The following is a 26,775-nucleotide window of genomic DNA, read 5'->3' on the forward strand; positions in this document are numbered from 1 at the left end:
CACCTGCTGTCTAAGTAAGAAAGTATTGTACCACTTGCACTCTTGCATGTATGTGCAGATAACCATGCAACTTGATCTTGATTTCCAAGGACAGTCCCAGGTTTTAGTGTGCCTGGAAAAGTTTTCCTCTGAAACATTGTAATCAAAGTTTTAAAGTGTATTTCCATTTTTCAGTCAAGTTTGAGAATCCCCCACATATGTTTGTTATGAGTTTCCATTTGCACAGCATACCTAAAAATATTTATTTTTTAAAATATTTCTTACCTTAAAGTGTTTGCAGCTTTGAAATCATGCGACTTCACTTGAAATTTTGAGAATTTGCCCCCTTAATGACCAGGCCAATTTTTTCAATACGGCACTGCGTCGGTTTAACTGACAATTGCGCGGTCATGCAACGTTGTAGCCAAACAAAATGTCCCTTTTGCCCCAAAAATAGAGCTTTCTTTTGGTGGTATTTGAGCACCTCTGCGGTTTTAATTTCTTGCGTTTTAAACAAAAAAATTGCGACAATTTTGAAAAAAACAAAACTATATTTTTTACTTTTTTCTATAATAAATATTCCAAAACAATAAATAAAAAATAAACAAATTTCTTCATCAGTTTAGGCCAATATGTATTCTTCTACATATTTTTGGTTAAAAAAATTGCAATAAACGTATATTTATTGGTTTGCACAAAAGTTATAGGGCCAGATTCAGAAAGGACTTACGATGGCGAAGTCCAAATGTGCGCCGTCGTATGTTTCCGCATATTTTGGAAATCAGATATGCCTGAATTTGGCCAAGATACGACCGACGTAACTCTCCTACGCCTTCGTATCTTGGGTGCATAATTACGCTGGCCGCAAGGGGCGCTTCCGTAGATTTACGTGTCGAATATGCAAATGACCTAGATACGCCGATTCACGAACGTACTTGCGCCCGTCGCATTAAGCTACGCCGTTTACGTAAGGCGTACGTCCGGCGTAAAGTTACCCCTTCTATATGAGGCGCAGGTAATGCAAAGTATGGACGTCTCAGAACAAGCGTAGATTTTTACGTCGTTTACGTTAGTTGTAGGTGAATGGGGCTGGGCGTAAGTTACGTTCACGTCGTATGAATGGAGCCGGCGTATCTTAGGGAGTATTTGCGACGTGATTTACGTTACGCCGGCGCACATATGGGAGCAAGTGCTTTGTGAATACAGTACTTGCCTCTCAATGTTACGTTGGCGTAGCGCATATGAGGTGCGCTACGCCTAACTAAAGATGTGCCCGTCTCTCTGAATCTGGCCCATAGTGTCTACAAAGTAGGGAATAGATTTATGGCATCTTTATTATTCATTTATTTATTTTTTTCCAAATAACAGTTTTTATTTTGTAAAGTTCAGTGAAAACAGAGTAGCATTACAAATATATAAAAGGGTACAAAAAAATATCGATACGTACTCGTGCCTGTCAAGGGAGAGGGCGAGCACGACACTCCACACCAGGGAGAAAGCCTTGCATTACTGTGTGGAGTTACAGACAGAAGAACAGGAAGTGAGGATCTCTCAGAAGAAATAAGGACATTTTAAACAAAACAAAACAAAATGGAAGGATGAGGTAAGTGAAGGAGGACTGCACTAAAGTAAAGGAAGCTATTTAGGAAACAAAAATTGTACCTTTACAACCCCTTTAAGGTTTCTTGGCTATCGCTTGGCAACTTAGGCCCCGTACACACGACCGAGGAACTCGACGTGCCAAACACATCAAGTTCCTCGTCGAGTTCAGTGTGGAAGCCGCCGAGGAACTCGGCGGGCCGACTTTTCCCATTGACTAACGAGAAAATAGAGAACATGTTCTCTTTTCGGCCCGACGAGTTCCTCGTCGGCTTCCTCGCTGAAAAGTGTACACACGACCGAGTTTCTCGCCAGAATCCAGCTCCGACCGAGTTTCTGGCTGAATTCTGCCGAGAAACTCGGTCGTGTGTACGGGGCCTCAAAGTTTTAGCTCCCTCAACAAATTTTCTATCAGATTAAGGTCTGGAGACTCCATGACCCTTATATGCTTCTTTTTGAGCTACTCCTTTGTTGCCTTGGCAGTATGTTTTGGGTCTCTGTCATTCTGAAAGACCCATTGATGACCTATCTTGAGTTTTCGCTAAGGGAAGAAGGTTCTCATCCAAGAGTACAATACATGGCCCTGTCCATTGGCCCCTCAATGCAGCAAAAGTCAACCTGCACCTTTAGCAGAGAAACAGCCTCAAAGCATAATGTTTACACCTCTGTGCTTGACTGTAGGGATGGTGTTCTTAGGGTCATAGTCAGCATTTTCTTCATCCAAACCCGGCGAGTTAAAGGGGTTGTAAAGCCTCAAGGTTTTTTTCATCTATCCATTCTATGCATTAAGGTGAAAAACCTTCTGAACCCGATCGTTCCAGTGACGGGGACGTGCACAGCAGCTCCAGACGCTGTCTTGGGTCCTCATTGGATAAATTGATAGCAGCGGGCGCCATTGGCTCCCGCTGCTGTCAATCAAATCCAGTGACACGGGAGTCAGGTCTTACTCCCGTGAAGAAGGAAGAAGAAAGAAGAAGGCATGCTGTCCAGGAATCCAACACTGCCCACCCACATGTCCACCTCTAGTTGTCTGGCACCTGCAAATAAGTAAGCCAGGGGTTCCAAATAACTCCCGTTTATCCTGTAAGACACTCGCAATTTTGTCTTTGAGCATAATGACATTTTCAATAATTTTTTTATGTCTTCACAGTAGGGATATTGGGAGTAAGGCCTCATGCACACATGCATGTTGAATCTAGGTATTTTCAGGTGCCTGGGAGGCACAGGTGCAGTATCTATCCCCACTGTCAGAAGCCTGTCAAAATCTATGACAGGCTTAAATTGACAGCGGCTGGACTGCTGTACCAAGTGGTACTCGGCTTTAAGGCCGTATGCATTCAGGGATGTATGCCCAGAATGCAGTGTGGACAATAGCAGTTTATTGAACTTGTGCTTGTCCCTTTCTGAAATTGGAAACAAAGGTATTGTGCTGTCCAAAGGTAACCTACAGATCTTAGATCTCACTGTCCTTATCAACTACACAATCAGTGGTTGCGTATATTAGTTACATAACTAGTCAGGGTAAAAAAAGACTTTAAAAAAATACACAAATCTATCTAGTTCAACCAATAGGGTATTATGGTTAGCTGTCGGGGTAGTGGTTGAAACTAAAGCTTGGAAGTCAGTCCCACTGGTATGTTTCATTGAACTTATCATGGGCCGTGTTGCCCACTGGCTATCTCTGGTGGATCACACACATATCTGTATAAAGGATTCCCTTGGTGGGGTTTATGTCTACAGACATGGCTATTGAATGCAGCACAGCTCTGACAAAGGGCTGCATTTGACCTGCTTTGACTGCAATCCAAATACATCTCCAATGAGACATGCTGTATTCAAAGAAACACAATGCAAAGTAGGTCAAGAACCCTCTGTTGTCCATACTGTACCATTGAGGTAAATGGAAATCCACTGACCTATGTTTGATGTGAATTTCAGATGCACATCAAATATAGGTGAACATTACTCTAAGGCCCCATACACACGAGACGCTGGTAAACTCGAGTTCAGAGGCATTTGGACAGCTTTTTCAACTGCCCCTGAACACATTCAATGTTATCCTATGTGTCCATGCACACAATCACGTTTTTCTGCGTTTTTCGGCAGTTGCGTTTATGCTCGTTTTTTCAGAAGCAAAAAAATGGGTTCAGACGCAAACGTTTTTGCGTTTAAACCATTAAAAAAAACATAAAAAAACTGTAATTGCTTGCATTACATTGTGGACAATCAACAACTTGTGGCAGGTGACGTGGCCAGGTAACGTGGCCAGTGGACAATCCACAACTTGTGGCCAGGTGACATGGCCAGGTGATATGGCAGGTGACGTGGCCAGGTCACGTGGCCAGTGGACAATCCACAACTTGTGGCAGGTGACATGGCCAGGTGACATGGCCAGGTCATGTGGCAAGTGGACAATCCACAACTTGTGGCAGGTGATGCGGCCAGGTGACCTGGCCTGGTGACGTGGCAAGTGGACAATCCACAACTTGTGGCAGGTGACGTGGCAAGTAACGTGGCCAGGTGATGTGGCAAGTGAACAATCCACAACTTGTGGCAGGTGATGTGGCCAGGTGACGTGGCCAGTGGACAATCCACAACTTGTGGCCAGGTGACGTGCCAGGTGATGTGAACAGGTGACGTGGCAGGTGACATGGCCAGGTGACATGGCAAGTGGACAATCTGCAACTTGTGGCAGGTGACGTGGCAAGTGACACGCTACATACAAGTACACTGCTGCTCTCTCAGCTGCTACTCACTCTGGTCTCACAAAATGGCTGAAATGGTTAAATAATACTGTTTTTTGAGCTTAGGGGGGTCTTATGATGTTTCTTAACTAAACGCTTATAAACGCAAATGCGTTAAAACGCCGCGAAATTTGTGGCAAAACGGGCGTTTTAAACGCCGTTTTTTGCGTTTGAAAACGTGTGTTTAGATGAGTTTGCATCTGCGTCTCGTATGCATGGGGCCTTATACTTACAGACATGCTGTGCACCTAAAGAGGTGTAGCTGAACAAGAATCCACTTTTAAGTTGCCTGCCATAATGTTTGTAAGCTTGTCAGTATGCCTCTTCTCAGATTAGCCATTGTTGCTGGCCTTGTTTGTTCAGATATCTCTTGTACTTAGATTTTTGATTGATCCACTCTCTGGTGCTTACACTTAGTGCTATTTAGCCTTTGCAACAACCTTTGGCTATGCAGTACATTCAGTCCCCAGCTGGCACGATTTTAGATAAGAATTACTATCCCGTCCAGTCTCCAGACTGCTGGCCACTATCTAGTTTTAGCTTGCCTTTGTAGGCTAGACTGTACCCTCTGTATAAATTCCCATGGGCATTCAAGCACCAGTGCATGCACATGAAGCGTCCTTGAAGAGTGGCTACTGAAGATGTTTACATTGCGTGAACAAAAAAGGTTAACCCTATAAAGGAAGGAAGCTGAGGTAATCTTGAAGAAAAATAATTGTCATCAGGCAACATGGCCCTTTCTCAACCAGTGGATGTCAGCCAAAGTCAGGGAGGGTATAGAGGCATAGACTCACCACCTGATGGAATTCTGTTATGTTTGTAGAAATCTCAACTAAGGCCCAGAATAAAGAATCCACCCATTGCTTAAAGCATTTCCAACTTATTAATGAAAAGCTGTAATTGATGAATGAATGTATTGCTGTGTATGTAGTCCTCTGAAACAAATGTTGGCAGCTCTGATCTAAGCTATTGATAAAACTATTAGGCCCCGTACACACGACCGAGTTTCTCGGCAGAATTCAGCCAGAAACTCGATCGGAGCTGAATTCTGCCGAGAAACCCGGCCGTGTGTACACTTTCGGCCGAGGAAGCCGACGAGTTCCTTGTCGAGCCAAATAGAGAACATGTTCTCTATTTCCTCGTTGTTCAATGAGGAAAGTTGGCTCGCCGAGATCCTCGGCGGCTTCACACAGAGCTCGACGAGCAAAACGATGAGTTTTGCCCGTCGAGTTCCTCGGACGTGTGTACGGGGCCTAAGATAATCTTCTATCAGATAATCGGAGGTACGCTCATCTTAGGCCCATTTTTTCTTTACTCAACTGAACAATTAAGTTTTTTTGAATCTGCATGCCTGGGATAGCTTACCAAATAGCCAACTCCTCCCCACCTATTATAAAATGCTGCTGGAAAAGGATATCGGGGGAACTCCCTATTTTGTGAATGAGTAGGAAAGAGAGTTAGGTATAACTTCCTCTAAACCTCAAAATAAAACAATCTTTAGACTTCTCTACAAAATATTTAGGCCGCTATAAACATCAAGAGATGTATACAGGTTTTTGCTGCAGTGGTGTAGAGTGCCAGGAAACTTGCTACCCAGTTCCGCTTCAGCTTGCTGATAAGGTTGTGGTCACAAGGTACTTTCCTACATGGGTTGTGATTGTCTGGTTATATGACCCTTTAGGACAAAAGGTGAGAGAAGTACAACATTGTTACACTAAAGGTTTTACAGGTACAACTGCCAAATGAACATGTGGCCCTTCTATTCTATGACACACCTTGTTCCAAAGAATTGAATAAAAAATCTTTGATGCCTCAATACTTAATGCAGGAAAATGTATAATTGCCCTTTTGTGGAAATCACATAGAGCATTCAGGAGTAATAGAATGGCTAGTAGGTGAAACAAGGGAGTCCAAGGAATGGACAGCCTTATAGATACATATGATAAGTTCTGTGGGCATGGAGCCCCTTGGATAGCCCTCCACTCTTCATAAAAATATACAGAATTGACTTCATACTATGGGTACAAGTAGGGCGGGGACAACCGGTGGGCAAGAGATTCAGCCGCCCTGGGTGCAACACTGTCATGAAAAAGAGGGGCTTGCCACATGGCAAGCCACACTCCCCTCATCGCACGCATACTCCAGCTCAGTGGCTGGAAACCAGCAAGCCACAGGTTCATGTTTGTTCTGACCGTTATTGCTTTCACACGATGCATCAACACATCCACTCTATATCCCTTGTACACTAGTGCACACTTACGCCACCCATGGGCAGCTGGAGCAAGGAGGCAAAGAACAGTCGCAGGGCAGTATACCCATTTCAAGCAATTTGTTAGCAGTGCTGGGGGGTGGGGGACGTTCGGTTCTACTGCATCCTTGCCCTGGGCGCTGGATGAGTCTATTAGACCTCGTACACGCGACCGAGGTTCTCGGCAAAAACCAGCAAGAAGCTTGCTGGGTTTTTTTTTTTTGCCGAGGAAACCGGTCGTGTGTACACTTTTCAATGAGGAAACCGCCGAGGATCTCGTCGGGCCAAAAAGAAGGCATGTCTTTTTTTTCCCCGACGGCAATGGGAAAATTTGGCTCGCCGAGGTCCTCGGCGCCTTCACAAGGAACTCGACGAGCAAGACGATGTGTTTTGCCCGTCGAGTTTCTCGGCCGTGTGTACGAGGCCTCAGGGTACTGGATACAGGTTCTTTGAGTGGACCCTGCATGTAGTAATGAACATTTCAAAAAAGACAGATCAGACTTGTGTTTGTTAAAATGTATTTTTTCAAGGAGACAGTGCCTTTGGGCACTCTATATGTTGGTTGCCTTTGCCCTTGTCCTGTCTATAATATATCTTTATTCACACTTCCTTAGCAAGACTTGCTCTTATAGCAATTATATGTGTGAACGGGAAAATAAAAATAAAGATTTTATAAAAAAAAATAAAAAATGATGTTACTTCCCAACAAATGAGCTGATTCGTTTTAATTATGATAATGAAATTATTTAGGTGTAATCTGTTACTAATTTTCCAAGAAAAAAAAAAAATCACTTGCCTTTCTTATTTTTGGTTTGTCTGTATTTTTAAAGAATAATCTTCAGTTTCTAGTGGGAAATTCTGAACCCTTGCCATATTTTAGCAGGGTAATCCAATGCTACTAATAAATGAATGCACCATTGACATTGCTTCTACTTCCTCTGTATCTTGTTGTATTTGGTGCATAGCTCCATGTCTGTCATTAGAAGCTGCCTGTTGCTCTTTTCAGATTGCAGTTCCTTTACCTGTCACATTCTGAGTATGAGATTAATCTTGTTGCAGTGTGTTATTATATAGTCACTCAGCGGATTAGCAGGTTTACTTTATGACTGTTTGTATGCTGATCTACCTCCACAGTGTTTAAAAGGTTAGCCACAGCTATTCTCTTTTCTGCTTAACACCAATGCCATGGCAACTACCACATGACTGGCCTCAAACACACTACGGTCTCCACGGCTTCTCTCCCAAGGCTCATATCCACTCTGCCTAATTCATTACAAGGCTCTCAGGCTGTTAGGACAGTCACTCTGAAGATGCACAGAGCATTTCAACCAATACTACCATGTGGTAACAAATATCTGCAGCAGAAATGGGACAAAACCTACTATGATGAGCATAAGAGAAAGGTACGGCATTGATAAAAAAACAATGGTATTGTAGTTCGTTATGATAAAGGTTCAAACTTTGGGGTTGATTTACTAAAACTGGAAAGTGCAAAGTCTGGTGCAGCTGTGCATGGTAGCCAATCAGCTTCTTACTTCAGGCTGGTCAATTAAGTTTTGACAAAAATAGGAAGCTGATTGGTTTCTATGTACAGCTGCACCAGATTTTTTGCACTCTCCAGTTTTAGTAAATCGACCGTGTGTCTCAACCAGAGTGCAGAATTTTACATTTTAATTTTCCAAGCTGTGCGGGAAAAAAAATGAAAAAGATCAGAGCTTATTGGCTTGGAGCAGTTCACCATTTAAAGTGGCACTATACTTACCCGCTCCACCACATTTCTGGCCTCATATAGACATTGCTTGCATTGCCGTAATCTCCTTTTTCACCCTTCAAGCTGCCCTTGGATGAAATCGATTTTGGTCCTGCTTCACCTTTGTTACCTTTAAGACCTGAAATCCTGGTGTAGGAGGTTCCAGTCTGCTCCATCTGCCATTGCTACCACTTTGTCCAACAGTCTTCTGGGTCCCACGTTGATCATCTCTGTTCATTTTTACATTTTGGAAAAAGGAATGTTTTAAAATCCTGCAAATGTTTATTTAAAAAAACAGCTGAACAAGGAAGGAAAAAATGAAGTTCCCTGGCTGTCTTTGACCTTGAGATTACATTGAGATACAGACTTGCAACAAGATGCAGATCAAGATGTATTAAGCCTCGTACACACGACCGAGTTTCTCGGCAAAAACCAGCAAGAAACTTGCTGTTTTTTTTTTTGCCGAGGAAACCGGTCGTGTGTACACTTTTCGACGAGGAAACTGTTGAGGATCTCGTTGAGCCAAAAAGAAAGCATGTCTTCTTTTTCCTCGAGGGGAATGGGGTAATTTGGCTCGCCGAGATCCTCGACAGCCTAACAAGGAACTCGACGAGCAAAATGATGTGTTTCGCCCGTCGTGTGTACGAGGCTTTAGAGTCAGACACTGACCTAGAAAGTAATGAAGCCATTATGCTGTTACCACCCCTCCCTTTAGAATGTAAGCTCTACGAGCAGAGCCCTCTTGTACCTTTTGTATTGAACTGTACTGTAATTGTGTTGTCCCCCTATACATTGTAAAGCACTGTGTAAACTGTTGGCGCTATATAAATCGTGTATAATAATAATATTAGCTGACAGCCAGGGAACTCGAGTTTTAAAAGGATAGGTCATCAATGACAACTTTAATTTAGCAGATTTCTTTAAATTCCCAAGGACATTTTGTCTATTATCTGGCTTACAATATCCATTACTAATACAGTGATTTAACCACTTCCCGACGGCCGTACGACTATTGACGGCCGCGGGGTGGTTCTAAATCTCTGAGCCGCCGTCAATTGACGGCAGCCCCTTTGCTCGTTCCCCGCACGCGCTCCCGAGCGCGCAGCGGGGAACTGCTGTGCTGGCCGTGTCCCTTGGACACAGCCAATCACAGATCGCCGTGAACGGCCAATCGGAGCGGCCGTTTCTTAGGCGATCTGTGCGGCCAATGAGAGATGATCTCATATGTTTACATATGAGATCATCTCTCATTCGCGGCTCTCGCAGACAGCGGTGCTGTCAGGGGAGAGAGGAGACGGATCTGTGTCTCTTGTACATAGAGACACAGATCGGTCACCCCCCCAGTCACCCCCCTTCCCCCACAGTTAGAACACTAATTAGGGTACACATTTAACCCCTTCCTCACCCCCTAGTGTTAACCCCTTCCCTGCCAGTCACATTTATACAGTAATTAGTGCATATTTATAGCACTGATTGCAGTATAAATATGAATGGCGCCAAAAATGTGTCAAAAAAGTGTCCGATGTGTCCGCCATAACATCGCAGTCGCAATAAAAATCGCAGATCGCCGCCATTACTAGTAAAAAAAATAATAATAAAAAAATAATAATTCTGTCCCTTATTTTGTAGGCGCTATAACTTTTGCGCAAACAAGTCGCTTATTGCGATTTTTTTTTTTTTTTTACTAAAAATATGTAGAATACGTATCGGCCTAGACTGAGGATAAAAAATGTTTTTTTTTTTAAAAATTGAGCCATTTATTACAGCAACAAGTAAAACATTTTTATTTTTTTTTCAAAATTGTCGCTCTATTTTTGTTTATAGCGCAAAAAATAAAAACCGCAAAGGTGATCAAATACCACCAAAAGAAAGCTCTATTTGTGGGAAAAAAAGGACGTCAATTTTGTTTGGGAGCCACGTCGCACGACCGCGCAATTGTCGGTTAAAGCGACGCAGTGCAGTTTCGCAAAAAGTCCTCTGGGCAGGAAGGGGGTTTAAGTGCCCAGTAAGGAAGTGGTTAACAAACTTTTTATAGGTCTACAGTTTGCATTTCATAAAATTTAAATGATGACCAAGATCGGATGTTCCCAATATTTATTATTATTATTCATAGGGGAGCAATTTATCTGCTATTTGGACATATGTTGAGGTAGTCGTTTTGGGCACTTCCGGGAGACAGTGCCGCAGCACCGCCCCTCGGAAGTTCGGCCCCCCTCCTTCTGGCCAATTAGAAAGTAGGGAACCAGCCATGAAGGTTTCCCTTAGTGGAGATTGCAGTGGCAGCAACCGACAGCCGTTCCAAAAATTGCTCCGTTGATCCCCGCTGAGCCGGCGGACGACAGGGCGGTCCCCGCACACTGTGCAGGGACCACCCTGTCTTTTCTCCGCTCTCCCCTATGGGGGGATCGGATGAACACGGACCGTCTGTGTTCACCCAATCTGATCCGCAGACGGAAGGAAAAATAGGGTTTTCCTCCATCTGCAGAATTGGAGGAATGCAGAAGCGGGAGAGATCGGGTGTCAGCGGATGTCCATCCACTGACACCCGTGATCTCTCTCATAGGGACCAATGTATTTCCCTTTTTCATCCGCACACGGATGGAAGAAAAAGCGGACATACGGTCCGCAGGTGTGAAAGGGGCCTTATTCACTCTATTCTTTGCAAATGAATAATATTCAGCTTGGAGAAAAAATAACTTAGTAACATTTGATTTTGTCCCTGTGCATGCAGTTTCACAGGATGAATAGCTCTGCAATTATTTTTTATAAATACACCCCTGTAGTATATTTATTTTTTTGTAGAGGGATATACCTCAGACCAAGAAAAGGGACATTTTAGGAGTAGTGAGATTATAGAGGAATTTGGTTCCAATATAGGGCAGTCCCTCCAAATCAAAGACAATTGGGGGGTATACTAGTACAGGCATACCCCGCTTTTAAGTACACAATAGGGTTTATTTACTAAAGCTGAAAAGTGCAAAATCAGGCTCACAGGCATTGGCTTCTATGCAGAAGTGAGCCTGATTTTGCACTTTCCAGCTTTAGTAAATAAAACCCATTGTGTGCTTAAAAGTGGGGTATGCCTGTAGTAGCTATGGTGTACATTACTCTTCTCTTTTAGATGGATTTACTAAAAGAGTTGAGAATCTTTACACAATAAATGAAACTAATGAAACCAAAAATAGTCAGGCAACCAGCATTTTTTGTAAGGAGAATGCAACTTCAGTACTATTTGTACAGGGATCCTTAAGCTGCCATTCACACTAGTGTTAAGTGTCAGACATCTGCCTTTGCATTGCATTGCATGAAGATTGATTTAAATTTCATTATTCTCTATGGTGCCCATTCACATTAATGCGTGCAGTGCAATTTTTGAAAAGGTGCGTGTGCTTCATTTTGTACTATATAGTGTGTGTTTTGGCCCCATAGACATCAATGTGAGCGTAAAAAATATATATATGAGTTTTTGGTGTGGATTTGTGCGTAACATCCAGTGTTTTCCTCCAGCAGATATTGCATGAAGCATAAAGATGCATGAAAAACACATCAAAAAAGTGCGGCAGTACTGATCTGAACCCGGCATTTTGAATCCAGTAGCGCAATTAATAGCATTTTGAAGACTTTGAAACTATGCAGAAACTTTTTTTCTCGGATACTGCTGCTGGAAAATCAGTAGCATTTAGCCCCCGTTCACACCTAGGTGTATATACGCCTGTAGTGCGACACCGCTGCAGCCCCGAGACGCCAGAGGGATGATTTAACATGCACCTCTATGGAGATGGTTCACATCTCCACGCCGAACGCCGTACGCCTGCCGCCTGAAAAAAAGTCCCGGACCTTTTTTTCAGGCGGCTTTCGGCATTCGGCATAGGAGATGTAAACCATCTCCATAGAGGGGGTGAATGCTGCATTCACAATCAAGGCGTTTTGTCGCCACAAATCGCGGTACAAAACGCCGCTATTTGTCGCCGCAATTCGCGGGACAAAACGCCGCGATTTTGTACGCCGGGGTGTGTATGCAGCCTTAGCCCCCGTTCACACCTAGGCGTATATACGCCTGTAGTGCGACGCCGCTGCAGCCCCGAGACGCCAGAGGGATGATTTAACATGCACCTCTATGGAGATGGTTCACATCTCCACGCCGAACGCCGTGCGCCTGCCGCCTGAAAAAAAGTCCTGGACCTTTTTTTCAGGCGGCTTTCGGCGTTCGGCATAGGAGATGTGAACCATCTCCATAGAGGGGGTGAAGGCTGCATTCACAATCAAGGCGTTTTGTCGCCGCAAATCGCGGTACAAAACGCCGCTATTTGTCACCACAATTCGCAGGACAAAACGCTGCGATTTTGTACACCGAGGTGTGAATGCAGCCTTACTCACACGGGATTGATTTACTAAAGGAGTAGCGACTGTTCACTTAGCAAAGTTCTTTATATGCCCCTTGTTACTTTGTTGCTTAGTAGCCCAGCAGCTATAAACATATTTACAAGTCAATGTACATGTAAGCAAGTTTCCAGTTGAGCTGCACTAAATAACATACAATTATAGCCAAACAAAAGAGTAGTCAGGGTACCACTCTGTTATGCTACACAAAGCCTACAATTACCATTTCTTTTTTCCTTTTGTAAAAGTACCAATGAAGAGATCGCTAAGACATGAGCTGGGGTTAGTGAAATGTGAACTGTGGTGAGGTGCAGCAAAGTGATCAGAGGCTTGATTACTTTGAAGTAAAAACCTAACTAAACCTAACCTAACTTAAATCTAATCCAACCCCCATTCTAAGCCTATTCTATCCAGTCAGGGGTGTCCAACCTGTAGTCCTTCCTGGGCCACATTGGAAGAAGAGCAATTGTCTTGGGTCACACATACAATACACTAACAAGAAGGATGGCTGATGAGTAGAAAATGTCCGGCAAATCAGAAGTTAATGATCACTGATATAGATAAAGTACCTCTACATTATAAAAAGTAAAAGAGGGTAACATAATGTTTTTGACAAACGAACGCATCAATATCTGGTTGGATGGATGAAGTAGCAATTCTCAATGAATTCTCAAAGTGTTCATCAAGAATTTGGGTTCTAAATTTGCCCTTTGTGTGCTTCATCTTTTAAAATAGTTGCTCACAAATATACAGTGCCTTGAAAAAGTATTCATACCCCCTTGAAATGTTCCACATTTTGTCATGTTACAACCAAAAATGTAAATGTATTTTATTGGGATGTTTTGTGATAGACCAACACAAAGTGGCACATAATTGTGAAGTGGAAGGAAAATGATAAATGGGTTTAATTTTTTTTTTTACAAAAAAATATGTGAAAAGTGTGGCGTGCATTTGTATTCAGCCCCTTTTACTCCGGTACCCCTAACTAAAATCTAGTGGAACAAATTGCCTTCAGAAGTCACCTAGTTAGTAAATAGAGTCCAACTGTGTGTAATTTAATTTCAGTATAAATACAGCTGTTCTGTGAAGCCCTCAGAGGTTTGTTAGAGAACCTCAGTGAACAAACAGCATCATTAAGACACTAGACGCACCAGACAGGTCAGAGATAAAGTTGTGGGGAAGTTTAAAGCAGGGTTAGGTTATAGAAAAAATATCCCAAGCTTTGAACCTCTCAGGGAGCACTGTTCAATCCATCATACGAAAATGGAAAGAGTATGGCACAACTGCAAACCTACCAAGACATGGCCGTCCACCTAAACTGACAGGATGGGCAAGGAGAGCATTAATCAGAGAAGCAGCCAAGCAGGGGTCAAGTCCTGGGGAAAAAAGTGTGGGAACTCCCACCCAAGATCCACTCCCCCACCAAAAAAAAAAAGATACGCTCATATGCATAATTACTAAACCACATGTTTTTTTCGATCCACTGTACCTTAGTTATCCTTTATGTTACGGGCCGCTTCCTGTATAAGGATTCATCAGGTAGTGTGCGGGTATTCCGTCACTTCCTCAATGCTGCAATGTCTCCTGGGAGCTTTTGTCATTGTTCCCAGGAGACATTGCGGAGGTCTGCCGCGAGTTATCGTGGGATTTAGAAAGAATGTTACGCAATATCTCCTGGGAACAATGACAAAAGCTCCCAGGAGACATTGCGGCATCGAGGAAGTGACGGAATACCCGCACACTACCCGATGAATCCATATACAGGAAGCGGCCAGTAAAATAAAGGATTACTAAGGTTCGTCTGCCCTTGACAGTGACTCGAGCTGGGCATCGCCGCTTAGTGAAGGATTGGCTCGAGTGGCTCGGCTTCTCTTGGCTGCTCTAGTGCTGCAAAGGGAACTGCGTTCCTGCTGTGAAAAAAGTGCAGGAACTCCGTTCCCACGCGTTCCCGCAGGACTTGAGCCCTGCAGCCAAGGGTCCATGGTAACTCTGGAGGAGCTGCAGAGATCCACAATTCAGGTGGGAGAATCTGTCCACAGGACAACTATCAGGCCCCGTACACACGTCCGAGGAACTCGACGGGCAAAACTCATCGTTTTGCTCGTCGAGTTCTGTGTGAAGCCGCCGAGGATCTCGGCGAGCCAACTTTCCTCATTGAACAACGAGGAAATAGAGAACATGTTCTCTATTTGGCTCGACGAGGAACTCGTCAGCTTCCTCGGCCGAAAGTGTACACACGGCCGGGTTTCTCGTCAGAATTCAGCTCCGATCGAGTTTCTGGCTGAATTCTGTCGAGAAACTTGGTCGTGTGTACGGGGCCTCAGATGTGCACTCCACAAATCTGGCCTTTATGGAAGAGTGGCAAGAAGAAAGCCATTGTTGAAAGAAAATCCTAAGAAGTCCCGTTTGGGGATTGGGAGAAGCTGTGGGGGGGACAAAGCAAACATGTGGAAGAAGGTGCTCTGGTCAGATGAGACCAAAATTTTACTTTTTGGCCTAAAAGCAAAACGCTATGTGTGGCAGAAAACCAACACTGCACATCACCCTGAACACACCATTCCCACTTTGAAACATGGTGGTGGCAGCATCATGTTGTGGGGATGCTTTTCTTCAGCAGGGACAGGGAAGCTGGTCAGAGTTGATGGGAAGATGGATGGAGTCAAATACAAGGCAATCTTAGAAGAAAACCTGTCAGGCCTCGTACACACGGGCAAACATGTCCGATGAAAACGGTCCGCGGACCGTTTTCATCGGACATGTCCGCTCGGAGATTTCGGTCTGATGGTTGTACACACCATCAAACCGAAATCCCAGCGGAGAGACAGCGCGGTGACGTGGCGGTGACGTTGACGCTGCCACGTCACCAAACCACTAAAATACTTCCACGCATGCGTCGAATGCATTCGACGCATGCGGGAGATTTCTGTCCGCTGGTTAGGTGTACTCAAACGCGGTGACGTACAACACATACGACGGCAGGGGAAGTTCGATTCCACTGGCACAACCCTTGGGGCTGCTTTTGGTAATCTCATGTTACTGCATGTTAAGTAAAACTTTGGTAAGAGACGATTTGCACTTTTCAGTCTGTTACAGCGTGACAAATGTGTTATCTCCATTACAAATGCTACTTTTACCGAAGGTTTGCTCCCGTCTCATACTTTATTCTGAGCATGCGCGGGTTTCTAAGCATACACAAACGTGTTTCTCGTCAAAAACCAACACGACGAGGAAATTAAGACTCACGTCGAGGAAAAAGAGAACTTGTTCTCTTTTTTTCTCGTCAAGTTCCTCGACAGTTTTCTCGATGAAAAACGTACACACGACCGTTTTCCTCGGCAAAAAAGCTCTGCCACCAAGTTTCTTGATGGATTCTGTTGAGGGAAACGGTCGTGTGTACGAGGCCTGAGACTGGTCTAGTCAAAGTCCAGACCTAAATCCAATTGAGAATCTGTGGCAAGACTTGAAAATTGCTGGTCACAGACGCTCTCCATCCAATCTGATAGAGCTTGAGCTATTTTGCAAACAAGAATGGGCAAAATTTTCACTCTCTAGATGTGCAAAGCTTGTAAAGACATCCCCAAAATACTTGCAGCTGTAATGACAGAGACAGGTGGTTCTACAAATTATTGACTTAGGGGGGCTGAATACAAATACACAACTCACTTTTCACATATTTATTTTAAAAAAAATATGAAAACAATTTATCATTTTCCTTCCACTTAACAATTATACATCAGACAGGAGGCTCATATCTTATGCATTAATCCTTCTTTATTAATGCTCACAGCAGAAGTGTAAAACATTTAACGTATGTAATAAAAAGAAAAAACTGGTAGAACCACACCTCCCAGCAGTCCCATGGCCTAAACCACTCCCATACTAGTCTCTATAAATGGACTGCTCTCATCTAGGATCTTCCTCTTTCTTTCTGCTCACGGCGGAGCAAGTTAAGTATCACCAAATGAATTGATATATATTGATATTGATATTGATAATATGTTATTTGTCATTATACATATCTTTTATAGTACGGTTTACAGATAACCTTGCCTTGCCACCCAAGGCTTCATTCACCAAAATTTCTTTGCATTCTCTTTTACCGCTATTCCTCTCACCTGTCTAACTCTTTTCTGTGCTGTACTACATTACCCCAGTTCCGCTGGGACCGCGATCGTCAGCGGTCACCAGCGGCCATACGCACCCTCTCTCTTTACCTGCCTTCCTTCTCCCATGCGGCGCGCCATCTTGGGCATATTCCCTCTCCTCTCCCCTCTGTAGAACGAGCGCGCGTCACCAAGGAGGCGGATCCACCGCCTCGCTCTATCCCCGCAGAGCCGCCCCCGCCGTCCTATCACTTCACGTGCTGGACTCGGGAGGCGGGTCCCCTCGATCTTTTTAGCCAATGGACGCCTGGGAGCCGTAGTCTCGCGAGACTTCGCCCCCAGAGCGCAATCGATCCCAGGCTCTCCTCCCGTCGCATGCCAGTCAGCGCTGGTGACCGGAGGGAGAGCCTGGTATAGTTTTCTGCCACAAATTTCTGCCACAATTTGTCCTGGGAATTTTATTCCCACCAATGCCCTGTGCCCACAGTTCTCTCCAAACTACCTATTATAATCCCTAAGTACTACAGAGCCATCGCTCACTATATATATATTTTTCCTCAACCGCAGCTGTCTCTCACTAACATGACAGAGGAAGGTTCCCCCTCCCCATTAGAGCAGGACTTGGTTCTAGAACCAACTCATCTCCTTAGTACAACCCAACTACAAGACATCATTAACCAATCTGTCCAAGCAGCACTGACAATAGCTGCCGCTTCCGGACCATCCCAATCCAATCATCCCCCTGTGCCCGTACCCCTCGGCACAGAACCGACCACAAAGAAAGGAAAATCTTCTTATAAAAGGAAAAATGTGGTGACGGTTTATGACTCCCCGGCAGGGGAAGCTAATAATATGCGGCGAGCAGATCCTTCCACGGACTGCCACCCCACGCATCCTACAGATCCTTTTCAACCTCTGAGCCTCAGAGAGTCAACAAAAAGGCACGGTTTAGCTAAGAGAGCCAAACCAGACTCATACGTTTTAGAGTCAGACGACGATTCATCCGCCGAGTCGGATAAATCGGATGTCTCAGGATCTGATTACTACGAGGAAGAGGATGCGGGGGCTTCGGCAATCCTCCCGGATGCCAACCCTGACGACCAGGGCAAAGACGTACTAGACGCCATGGGGGAACCCCTATTCAACCCGGACACCATTTCCCATCCCCGCTCCGGGGACTGGTCCCCACTGCCCCACGTGTCCCAATATGTAGAACTCTGGGCACGCAAAACTTTGGATAAATCCAATCGCAATAAGCTTAGAGCGGAGTGCCCCCGCCCGCATATCCCCATGAAGGCGGTTGTCACACCTACAGTGGACCCCATTTTAATGAAATACCTGCTGAAAACAGGTAAAATGCCTAAGAAAGGGATAGACCGGTCCTTTACAAATATCCAAGACCGCATCCTGGACCTGTTCGGGCCTTTGACCAAAATTCTGAACTTAGCGGAACAATCCGCGACAACAGGCCAAGGGGTTGACTTAACACAACTTCGCGGTTGGGCCCAAAGAGCCATATGCCTTACGGGCAACGCCAACACCGCCTGTTCAGTTGAACGCAGGCGCTCTATACTCATGCGCCTCGACCCACAGCTAGCCCATCTGGCGGAGTCCGAGCCAGGCCCCTCAGCAGGGGGCATGCTTTTTGGCGAGTCCTTAATAAAGGACATTAATAAATTTGTCGGTATGTTCAACAGCCTGGATAAGGCACAAACGTCCCTGAAAAAACCCAACAATGCCAGAGTTTTTCCCCGGGCCGGCAGATACAGGGGCCGCTCTGCCGGCCGATACAACTCGGGCAGACCCTTCCAGAGGTCTTCCGCTCAAACGCACTATACTCAGGCTCCCACCCACTATACCACCATCGCGCAACCGGCACCATTCTTCCCTCCCCGTGGGAGACCCTGGAGGGGACGCGGCCAAAGAGGATACCCTCGTTCACGCCCGTATTCCGGTGAGTACCACACCCATTCCCTTTCCACTCATACCGGTGGGAGGCCGCCTAATGTTTTTTACGCTCGCCTGGTCTGCGATTACGGCAGACTCCTGGTTTCTGAATACAGTAACAGGTTTCCAAATAGACCTTGTTTCCCCACCGACTCTGGGGATATTGCCACCCCCTATCCATTTTTCAGAAGAAAATGTGACCCTCATAGACACCGAACTTCGGGAATTGATAGCCAAACATGCGGTCACCGAAGTCACCACCCCATCACCGGGTTTCCTCAGCAACCTCTTCCTAGTCAAGAAGAAGGGGGGGGGGTTATCGCCCGGTCATAAACCTCCGGGACTTGAACCAACATGTCGCCTATCGACATTTCAAAATGGAAGGCATTCACTGCCTCCGAGACCTACTCACCCCCGGGGACTGGTTAGTGAAGGTGGACCTAAAGGACGCCTACCTCACAGTTCCCATGCACCCGGACTCCCAACATCTCCTCCGCTTCAGATGGTGGGGTCGCATCTGGCAATTTACGTGCCTACCGTTCGGCCTGTCCTCAGCCCCATGGTGTTTCACCAAGCTGTTGAAACCGGTCGTGGCAGCGTTGAGGAGCAGGGGAGTGCGTCTGATCATCTATCTGGACGACCTCCTCATACTAACTCACTCCAAGAATATGGCCTATCGCCATATGAATTGGACCATCGACCTGTTACAAACCCTGGGCTTCATTATCAACCGAGAGAAATCGGTTCTCGTCCCTGCTCAGGAGATGGAATTTCTGGGTTTCTCGATAGACACCCACCTCGCTATCCTTCGACTGCCCAGCGCGAAGCTGGCCCTAATCCGAAAAGAGATCAGGGCGGTTTTGCGCAAGGGTTTCCTATCCCTACGCATCCTGGCACGCATAGTGGGCCTATTAGCTGCGTCCATTCAAGCCATCTTTCCGGCTCCCTTACATTACCGAGCCCTCCAGAGGTTAAAAATCCTACACCTGCGTCAGGGCCTTCGCTACGCGGACGAAGTGTCCCTATCCCCAGAAGCTCAGACCGAACTACGCTGGTGGCTCCGACACGCCACCGACTGGAACGGCCGGACGATTTTCAACGCACGACCAGACGTAGTCATAGAATCGGACGCGAGCCGACGGGGCTGGGGCGCCCGCTTGGGGATGAGGTCCACGGGAGGGATCTGGTCCAGGGAGGAATCCCTGTTGCATATCAACGCTTTGGAACTCTCAGCGGCTCTCTTCGCCATTCAGAGTTTCTTGGCAACACGGACCAATTGTTGCGTATTATTGCGCATGGACAATATTGCGGCGGTTCAATACATCAACCGCCTGGGAGGTACCAGATCCAAGATTCTAGCGGACATCTCTGCAGAGATTTGGCACTTCTGTCTGTCTCGAGACATCTCTCTTATAGCAGAGTACATTCCGGGGGTCTCCAACACAGTAGCAGACTGGAACTCTCGATATCTGGTAGATTCCAGCGACTGGGTTTAGACCGTTCGGTTTTCACCCAAATAGAATTACTTTGGGGCCCCTTGGGCATAGACCTTTTCGCCTCCCGCCTCAACCACCAACTGCCCCACTTCTTCAGCTGGAGACCGGACCCAGGGTCCTCGGCTGTGGACGCTTTCCGCCACTCTTGGACAGGGGGTACGCACTATGCGTTTCCCCCATTCTCGATGATCCCCAGGGTCCTTCTACAAATTACCAATCAGGGAGCTACGGTGGTTCTGATCACGCCGTGGTGGCCAGCTCAACCCTGGTTTCCCCTGCTGTTGGACTCGATCATCGACCATCCCAGACTCCTTCCCCGATTCCCTCGTATCCTGTCTCACCCGACCAAGGGCATTCATCCCCTGGTGGAGGAAGGCACTCTGACGCTCCTGGCGTGGCTGGTCTCCGGGTGCCGGACCCGGGTGACGGCCTTTCAAGCTCGGCTAGAGACCTCCTCGCCATGGCCTGGGCCCCCGGGACTCGGTCGGCATACCGATCAGCCTGGCAATTCTGGGTACGTTGGTGCGACCAACGGCAAGCTGATCCCTTGCGTGCCCCTGTAAACGTCATTGCGAACTACTTGGCAGACTCTTTCTCCTCTGGCAAGGCTTATAGTTCCATCAATGTCTACAGGTCAGCCATATCGGCCTACCACTACCCAGTGGATTCCATGCCTGTAGGCAAACACCCCCTGATTTGCAAACTTCTGCGGGGTATCAGGTTCAAACGACCCCCGCGGCCTAAGTATCAGTCCACCTGGGACGTTTCTAGGGTCCTTACTATGCTCTCGGGCTGGGGAGACAACGATTCGCTGTCTCTTAAGATGCTGTCCTTCAAGCTTACTATCCTACTTTGCCTGGTTTCTATAAAACGCGTTTCCGACGTTAGAGCCTTGGACATTTCAAGACGCCAATTTTCACCTCAGGGTGTCAAGTTCACGATAGTCCGCAGGACGAAGACCGGTCTGCACTCGGTCTTCTATCCCTTCTTCCCTTCACACCCACGACTCTGTGTGGTCAAATGTCTACAGACATACGAAGCGCACACTGCGGACCTACGTAGTCCAGACTCCTCTCAATTATTAGTTTCTTACGTCAGACCCCATCACCCAGTCACAACTGCCACCCTGGCACGTTGGGTTAGATCCACCATGGCTCTGGCTGGTATAGACATCACCCTGTTTGGAGCACACTCCTCCAGAGGGGCCATGGCTACCAAGGTGATGGCGACCGGAGGCTCACTCTCTGATCTGTTAATGGCGGCCGACTGGTCTTCTGAATCAGTCTTCCGTCTTTTTTATTTCAGACCAGAAGATCATGTTGCCATGTCTGTTTTATGATGCTGATTGCTATGTACTGTCTTGTTTTTTCTTTTTGGTATATACATATATTTATGCTGTGTTAGCTTTGAACTTGCATAAGATATGAGCCTCCTGTCTGATGTATAATTCGAGATTTTCCTAGCTTGTGACGGAAAATATTGATTATATGAAGACAGGAGGCGAGTATCTTCCCTCCCTTCCCAACCCTTTCACGTTTTATGCTTTGTTTCAGGTTATTGACATATCTATTACCTGGAATTTTCGTTTAAACTATGGTTAGGGTGATGTTCCCCTGTTCGGTTCAATCAGCAAGTCGACGCGACACCGTGGCCCAGCACAGTCGGGACCTACAGCCTACTCTTCTTTGGAAGTCTTCGGTTACGGATAGGGGGCCGGCTGGTCGAAGAGTCGATAATCAGAGACTAGAAACGACACCTCGCACTCACACAAAGAAAGAGGAAGATCCTAGATGAGAGCAGTCCATTTATAGAGACTAGTATGGGAGTGGTTTAGGCCATGGGACTGCTGGGAGGTGTGGTTCTACCAGTTTTTTCTTTTTATTACATACGTTAAATGTTTTACACTTCTGCTGTGAGCATTAATAAAGAAGGATTAATGCATAAGATACTCGCCTCCTGTCTTCATATAATCAATATTTTCCGTCACAAGCTAGGAAAATCTCGAATTATGTGCCACTTTGTGTTGGTCAATCACATAAAAGCCCAATAAAATACATTCATGTTTTTGGTTGTAACATGAAAAAATGTGGAAAATTTCAAACGGGGTATGAATACTTTTTCAAGGCACTGTAGATGCTGCAGAAAACGAATGACATGAATAAGGCGTGATTGTGAAGAATGAGATATTTTTCTTTGAAAAGATAAAACTTAAAAAAGTCCAGTCAAGAGACACTGTAAAAACCTTTCTTTGGCTGCGTGTGTTTGCATTTGTACAACAAATTCAAAAAGATAATCAACATTTTTAAGTAACTTCATGATTGTTTGGTGGTCCACATTCAAAGCCATCTTGGGTTGCATGCAGCCCGTGGGTCGCAGGTTGGACACCCCTGCTGTGAAAAGAAAGATGGGCCAGATTCAGAAAGAATGGCGTAACTTTCGTCGGGCGTAGCGCATCTCATATACGCTACGCCGCCGTAACTTAGAGAGGCGAGTACCGTATTCAGAAAGAACTTGCGCCCTAAGTTATGGCGGTGTATCGTAAATGGGCCGGCGTAAGCCCGCCTAATTTAAATTATCAAGGCAGTGGGCGTGTTGTATTACAATGAGCCGTGACCCCATGTAAATGAGGGTCCGTGGATGTATCACAGTGCGCATGCTCAAAATCACGTCGGCTTGAATGCCTAAGATACGTCGAACACTGCCTACGACGTAAAAACGTAACTTACGCACAGCCCTATTCACGTACGACTTACGTAAACGACGTAAATTTCGACGGTCGTTCCGACGTCCATACCTTAACATGATTTACGTAAAAAGCGTATATTAATACGCCGGGCGCAAGTACGTTCGTGAATCGGCGTATCTAGGTCATTTGCATATTTATAATGGGAACGCCGAATGAGTCCAGCGTAACTATGCGCCCATGATACGCCGGCGTAGGCAAGTTACGTCGGAGGGCTGAAGCCATGTTTTTGGACGTATCTCGCTTTGTGAATCGACGCAAAGATGTGACGGCGCACATTTGAAATTACGGCGGCGTATCTGGAGATACGCCGGTCACATTACTTCTCCAGCGCCGGCTTCAGTGTAGAGGAAACATCACAGACAATGGCTGCAGAGCCTGGGCGATGACGTCACCCATAGGATTAATATGCGGCATCCATTGTTGGCTGTGTCTCCTCTACACTGAAGGCAGCCAAGTGAACAGACTTTCCTTTCACAGGGTAGATAGAATAGGCTTAGAATGGCGGTGGGAGTAGATTTAAGCTTAGTTGGGTTTTGATTGCACCTCGACTTTAAAGTGGTTCTAAACATTCATTAATTTTTTTGTTTATTTTTGTTTTTTTATTAAGATAGCAAACATGCCTATACTTACCTGCTTTGTGCAATGGTTTTGCACACAGCAGCACCAATCCTCTTCTTCTGGGTTCCCCCTGCTGGCTCTCCAGGCCTTTCCTCTTCAGCAGGTGCCCAATAGAAAGGTGCCTTCCATGGGAGCACCCGCACGTGCTCAATCCCGGAATTCTGCTGCTGCGTACATTGACACAGACAGCGGGACTCAGCCCTGCCCCCCGATCCCATGTCGCAGCATTTGATTGACAGCCAATGGCTCCAGCTGCCCAATGAGAGTAGAGACAGTGGCTAGAGCCGTTGCGCTCGTGCACATCGCTGGATCGGAACGGCTTAGGTAAGAAAAAGGGGGGGGGGGTCTGGGGGGCAGCTGCAGCAGAGAAGGTTTTTCACCTTAATGCATAGAATGTATTAAGGTGAAAAACCTTAAGGCTTTAGAACCGCTTTAACTGCTAAGGGTGTTGAGGTGAACATGAAACATCAAATGCACAAGGAAATTGAAAAATAGGGTTTCTTCCCAACATGATTGATGTGTAATATGAACACAAATTCACTTCTCTCATCTACACTTCAGCAGATGTGGCCTAGAATTACCTCAGTTCACTGAAAACCCACAAGCAAACAATTATCATATTGCAGCTTACCAATTCTTAGGCCTCGTACACACGACAGAGTTTCTCGGCAGAATTCAGCGAGAAACTCGGTCAGAGCCGGATTCTGCCGAGAAACTCTGTCGTCTGTACACTTTCGGCCCGATGGAGCCGCCGAGGAACTCGTCGAGAAAATAGAGAACATGTTCTCTATTTTCTCGTTGTTCTATGGGAGAACTCGGCCCGCCGAGCTCCTCGGCGGCTTCAGGGCTGAACTCGCCGAGGAACTCGATGTGTTTGGCACGTCGAGTTCCTCGGCCGTGTGTACGAGGCCTAAGATGGTTGCATTCGTTTTCTTTTTTAGGCTTTCTTTTTTTCATCTGGTGATCTGGCCAGTAAGTCTGCTGTTTTCCAAAAGAACAACCTCTTCAGCAGATTATCATACAGAGAGGAGATAAATATTTAGGAGTGCTTACAATGAGCTTTTACTTATTTATGTAAAACCTTTATCCCAAAAAGAAAAAAAAAAAAACAGGTTTGCTGTAACTGCTTATAAAGTGTTAGCTGAAGTTTAGCTTCAATCTGTATAATCTATTTAAATCTGCTAGTCCATCAAACATTACCCTTCCTCCAGACTGACATTGCTGTTGTCCAAAGGTGCCCCTGTGCTTATTAATCCAGACTGGGGGCACACTAATACAGGAGGTGTGTTAAGCCTCGTACACACGACCGAGGAACTCGACAGGCGAAACACATCGCTTTCCTCGTCGAGTTCCTTGTGAAGCCGTCGATTAACTCGACAAGCCAATTTTCTCCATTCCCGTCAAGGAAATAGAGAACTTGCTTTCTTTTTGGCTCGTCGAGTTTCTCGTCAGTTTCCTCGATGAAAATTTACACACGACCGGTTTCCTCGGCAAAAATATCTCCCAGCAAGTTTCTTGCTGGTTTTTGCAGAGAAACTCTGTCGTGTGTACGAGGCCTTAGGCTGCTTTCACATTGGGCAGTGGAGGCGCGGTGACGATATAGCCGCGCTATTTGTAGCGCCGCTATACAGTCGTATTTACCGCGATATTTAAGCGCTAGCAGTGCTGTATTAACCCCCGCTAGCGTCCGAAAAAGGGTTAATACCGCCCTCTGCAGAGGTGCATTGCGGGCGGTATAACCGCGGTTTCCCATTGATTTCAATAGGAAGGCGCGGTATAGGAGCGGTAAACACCCCGCTCCTATTCCGCTCCAAAGATGCGGCAAGCAGGACTTTTGTAGCGGTCCTGCTACCGCACCGATTCAGTGTGAAAGCCTTCGGGCTTTCACATTGAAGCCTGCAGGGCATGATTTTTTCATGAGGTATAGCAGCGCTATTTTTAGCACTGTACCGCATGAAAAACGCCTCAATGTGAAAGGGGCCTTACTGGCCAGATCATCAGGGGAAAACAGAAGGGGAAAAGGACTAAGGCCCGTACACACGACCGAGTTTCTCGGCAGAATTCAGCCAGAAACTCGATCAGAGCTGTATTCCGCCGAGAAACCCGGCTGTGTGTACACTTTCGGCCAAGGAAACCGACGAGGATCTCGTCGGGCCAAATAGAGAACATGTTCTCTATTTCCTCGTTAGTCAACGGGGAAACTTGGCTCGCCGAGATCCTCGGCGGCTTCACAAAGAACTCGACGAGCAAAACGATGTGTTTTGCCCGTCGAGTTCCTCGGACGTGTGTACGGGGCCTAAGAAAAGAAAACCAATGCAGCCACCACATCTGAGGACTGGTAAACTGCAAAATATTACATTTGTGGGTTTCAGTTTAATAATGCTTGAACTTCACCATTCACATCAATGTCCTCTCATCAGGAGACACTATTTAATCTGAATGCTTCTTTTTAGTAAATACAAAATAACACCTAATTGTGCCCCCACTTTTTTCTTATTTTTTTATAAGCTTTGCACAGGTGACAGGAATCTGATACTTTCAGGAGCATTAGATCCTAGTATATGCAGTTTCCAGGTCATCATTTTAATGCTGCAAAGGAAAATAAGTGAAGCATAGAAATAAACCTGACTGCAACAATGCAATAAACAGCATATTCATTATTAATAAAAATCATGTCCTGTTTTAGGTGCAGTCTGCCAAGCCGATGGTGGATACTAACAGCCCTCACACATACGCTCATCTTAATCTCAAACTGAAGAAGCTAAAGGTAATTCTGACTGGATGTTATTTTCCCTCCTTGAGCTGGTAATACTATTTATATACAGTGTATATTTCAACCATCCTATAATAGGCATTTTTTATAAAGTAGACCTAACAGCAAAACCATTTTTTTTTCATTTTGCATAGAGTAAATAAGGTTGGGTTCACATATGCTGCTGGAACAGCTCACAGCATGGGGTGCGGTGCGTCCCTGTTCACCGATTCAGGTGCTCCATCGGACAAACTTTTTTGGGTTTCATCGGACAAAAAGTTCGGTCTGCAAACGGACAAACTTTACGTCAACAAAAGTCTGATGGTGCCTAGTCCGACCGTGTGTACAGCAATCAATCAGACTTTTATAAAAAGTACAAACGCGCATGCTCAGAAGCAAAGACCAGCCGGAAG

General features: G+C 45.8%; 1 protein-coding gene across 2 annotated transcripts in view; it reads left to right on the forward strand.

The window, feature by feature from the left end:
- The first annotated feature begins 7,733 nt into the window (after window positions 1–7,733).
- CFAP97D2 (CFAP97 domain containing 2) overlaps window positions 7,734–26,775 on the forward strand; it is a 36,254-nt gene continuing 17,212 nt past the window's right edge. Inside the window, exons 1-2 of one of the 2 annotated variants that reach the window (XM_040336374.1) lie at window positions 7,738–7,973; window positions 26,297–26,377. In XM_040336374.1, coding sequence (XP_040192308.1) covers window positions 7,770–7,973; window positions 26,297–26,377 — 285 coding nt within the window. In that variant the 5' untranslated portion in view covers window positions 7,738–7,769. Of the gene's footprint in view, window positions 7,974–26,296; window positions 26,378–26,775 lie in introns of both variants that reach the window. The other variant, XM_040336375.1, reaches the window with a different exon arrangement.

This window comes from Rana temporaria, chromosome 2 (genome assembly GCF_905171775.1).
Source record: "Rana temporaria chromosome 2, aRanTem1.1, whole genome shotgun sequence".
Classification (NCBI taxonomy): Eukaryota; Metazoa; Chordata; class Amphibia; order Anura; family Ranidae; genus Rana; species Rana temporaria.